The sequence below is a fragment of the Coenobita brevimanus genome, chromosome 83, assembly GCF_032717465.1.
Source record: "Coenobita brevimanus isolate Jiangsu-jjx chromosome 83, ASM3271746v2, whole genome shotgun sequence".
Classification (NCBI taxonomy): domain Eukaryota; kingdom Metazoa; phylum Arthropoda; class Malacostraca; order Decapoda; family Coenobitidae; genus Coenobita; species Coenobita brevimanus.
The window spans coordinates 8534134-8536611 of NC_137036.1; the positions used below are offsets into that span (position 1 = coordinate 8534134).

Consider the following 2478-nt stretch of genomic DNA (forward strand, 5'->3'; position numbering starts at 1 on the left):
TCTCTAGACGTCCGACAATTTGCTGTCCAATATGGCGTTGTAAACAAAAGTCACATGACTGGTGATGTCACGTGGAAAAGAACTATTGCTTGAGGTTTCAAAGGAGATTACCGAAAGGGTAGGGTCACCCATCACTTGTCAAGTAAGTATTCACATTACATACACCCATCTTACAGATGCCGCTGCGAGAGCTGTACCAGTTGCCAAGGCCTCAACTATTCATGTTTGTGGTTGACTACAAGAGGTCCTGTTAACGTCCGCTCCCTCTCACGATGCCGCTCACCTACCGATAACCATGATCAGTCAAGTGCTCATTGGACAAAGTAATCCCACCAGTCATTTACACATCGTAGCCAACAGTTCTCAATCATATGCTGGCATTGTGGTCTCCCTGGTCACCGTGAATCGAGCTGTTCTCGCAAACATGGACGAAATCATCATGAGTCGCATCAGCGTACATTTTTCAGATCATGACGTCCTTATTGCAAATATCACAAAGACTCCATCACTCATACCACAGAGGAGTGTCGTTACCTTGCACGTCATCGGTCGGGGGGAAGACCAGCATGACACTCGAAAACACCCAATGTAGACAATACCAAACACGATGAGCTACGCCTCAGTATTGTTCATGTATTAGATTGTTTAGGGGTAGTTGTGCATGAATTTGTGATCAGGTAGATGATTCACTTTTTATGGATTCGGTTCTGCCGTCAACTTACTCTCTGAAGAGGTGTTAGCAAGAATTCAGTGTAACAGATCGAAACAGAAGGCTTGGAGGCGGTGTTCTGCCCAAGTAAATGGCTCCCCTTCTTGGTGAGGTCATGCAGCGGCTTGGCGATGGTTGCAAACCCTTTTACGAAGCGCCAGTAGTAGGAGGCGAGGCCTAAGAATGTGCGGATCTCATGCATGGCCCGTGGCATGGGATCAGCTATGGCTTTGAGTTTTTTCGGATAGAGTGCGATGCCTTCCTTTGATATGATGTGCCCTAGGAAGGAGATGGACCTCTGGCTCAGGACACACTTGGACGGGCGGAGCTTGAGCCCGGCTTGGTGTATTCTGAAATAAACCTGGCATAGGAGGTGGAGATGGTCGGCCCAGGTTCTACTGAAGATGATGACGTCATCGAGGTAGGCAAGGCAGATCTCCCAGGTGAGGCCGCTGAGCACGGACTCCATCAGGCGGGAAAATGTCGCCGGGGCACTGCAGAGGCTGAAGGAAAGCACATTAAATTCGTGGTGTTTCCCGTTGCTGGTGGAGAAGGCATTCTTTCCTCAATCCTCCGGATGTTTGGGGACCTGCCAGTATCCTGACTGTAGGTCCAGGATGGAGAACAAGGATGCCCCGTAGAGGGAGTCCAGGGAGTCATCGATTCTTGGTAGGGGAGTGGCGTCCTTGATAGTGACATTGTTTAGGTGATGGTAGTCCACGAAAAATCGCAGCATCCCGTCTTTCTTTTTGACAAGGATGAAGGAGAGGACTTCAGGCTGGTTGACAGAGATATCACAGTGGCATCTAACATGTCCTGGACCTGCTGGTCTTCCTCTGCCTGTTGCATGGGGTTCTTCCGGCGAGCAGGTTGCCGGATGGGAGGGCCCATCGTGTGTATCTCATGGGACAGGATGTTGGTGTGGCCAATGTCCATGGGTCCCAATGATATGTCCTGGAAGTCCAGGAAGGGTCGTCGCAGATTGGTGGTTTGTTGTGGGGAGAGGTGGTTGGGAAATGGGGGCAGGGCCAGGGAGGTGGGGGAAAGGGGGGTGCAGGACTCAGCTTCCTCCATTTCACCCACTACTTGGCCCTTAGGGAGAGTGAGGGGTGAGGTGGAGAGATCAGCTGCGTGGCCCGAAGCGAGGTGAGGGGGGAGGAAGGTGTGGGAGAGGAGGCAGGAGGTGGTGGCGCTCGCTGGTGCGGCTGGGGAAAATACTACGTGGGTGCCGGTGGGTCGGTGCAAAGGGAGCCAGGCCTTGTGGTGGGGGGGAATAGTTACAGTGGAGGAGAGCGTAGCGGGGAAGGTTAGGGGCGGGGTGAGCAGGGCAGGGGTGGGGCTGAGGGAGGAAGGGGGAGGGGGGCGTTACAGTATGGCACGTGCAGAAGGGTTGAGGGGGCGGATCTGGTGACTTGTGAAAGTGCAACCGCCTTCTGTGGCAGTGTTGGCCCGGAGTTTCTGCAACAGATCCAACCCCAAGTAACCATGGCAAGTGGAGTTAAATATAATAAACCGGTGCTGGGTGGTTGCTTTCTGGTGTGTCTGAACACGGAGAGCCTGTGTCTCCCCACGGATTGGCAGGGGGCCGTCCCCTCCATCTACAAGGTGGGCCGAGGTGGAGACAGAGGGCCGAAAGTTCTGGCATGACGAGAGTAGAAGTGATGGTATAGGCATGACCTGGCTGCTCCCATATCAACCAGCAGTCAAGCCTTCACCCCGTTCGGCCTGGCCTTGTTGTAGACTGGGAGGTGGTGGCCCCCGCCACCGTG

The 2478-nt window shown here is 53.5% G+C and overlaps 1 protein-coding gene across 1 annotated transcript; it reads right to left on the bottom strand.

The window, feature by feature from the left end:
* Positions 1 to 1274: 1274 nt before the first annotated feature.
* On the bottom strand, positions 1275 to 1783 carry LOC145409906 (uncharacterized). The gene is made up of 2 exons (XM_080280172.1): positions 1532 to 1783; positions 1275 to 1487 (listed from the first exon to the last, which is right to left on the bottom strand). Exons 1-2 carry the CDS (start codon positions 1781 to 1783, stop codon positions 1275 to 1277), a joined length of 465 nt encoding a protein of 154 aa, XP_080136298.1.
* Between the last annotated feature and the right edge of the window lie 695 nt (positions 1784 to 2478).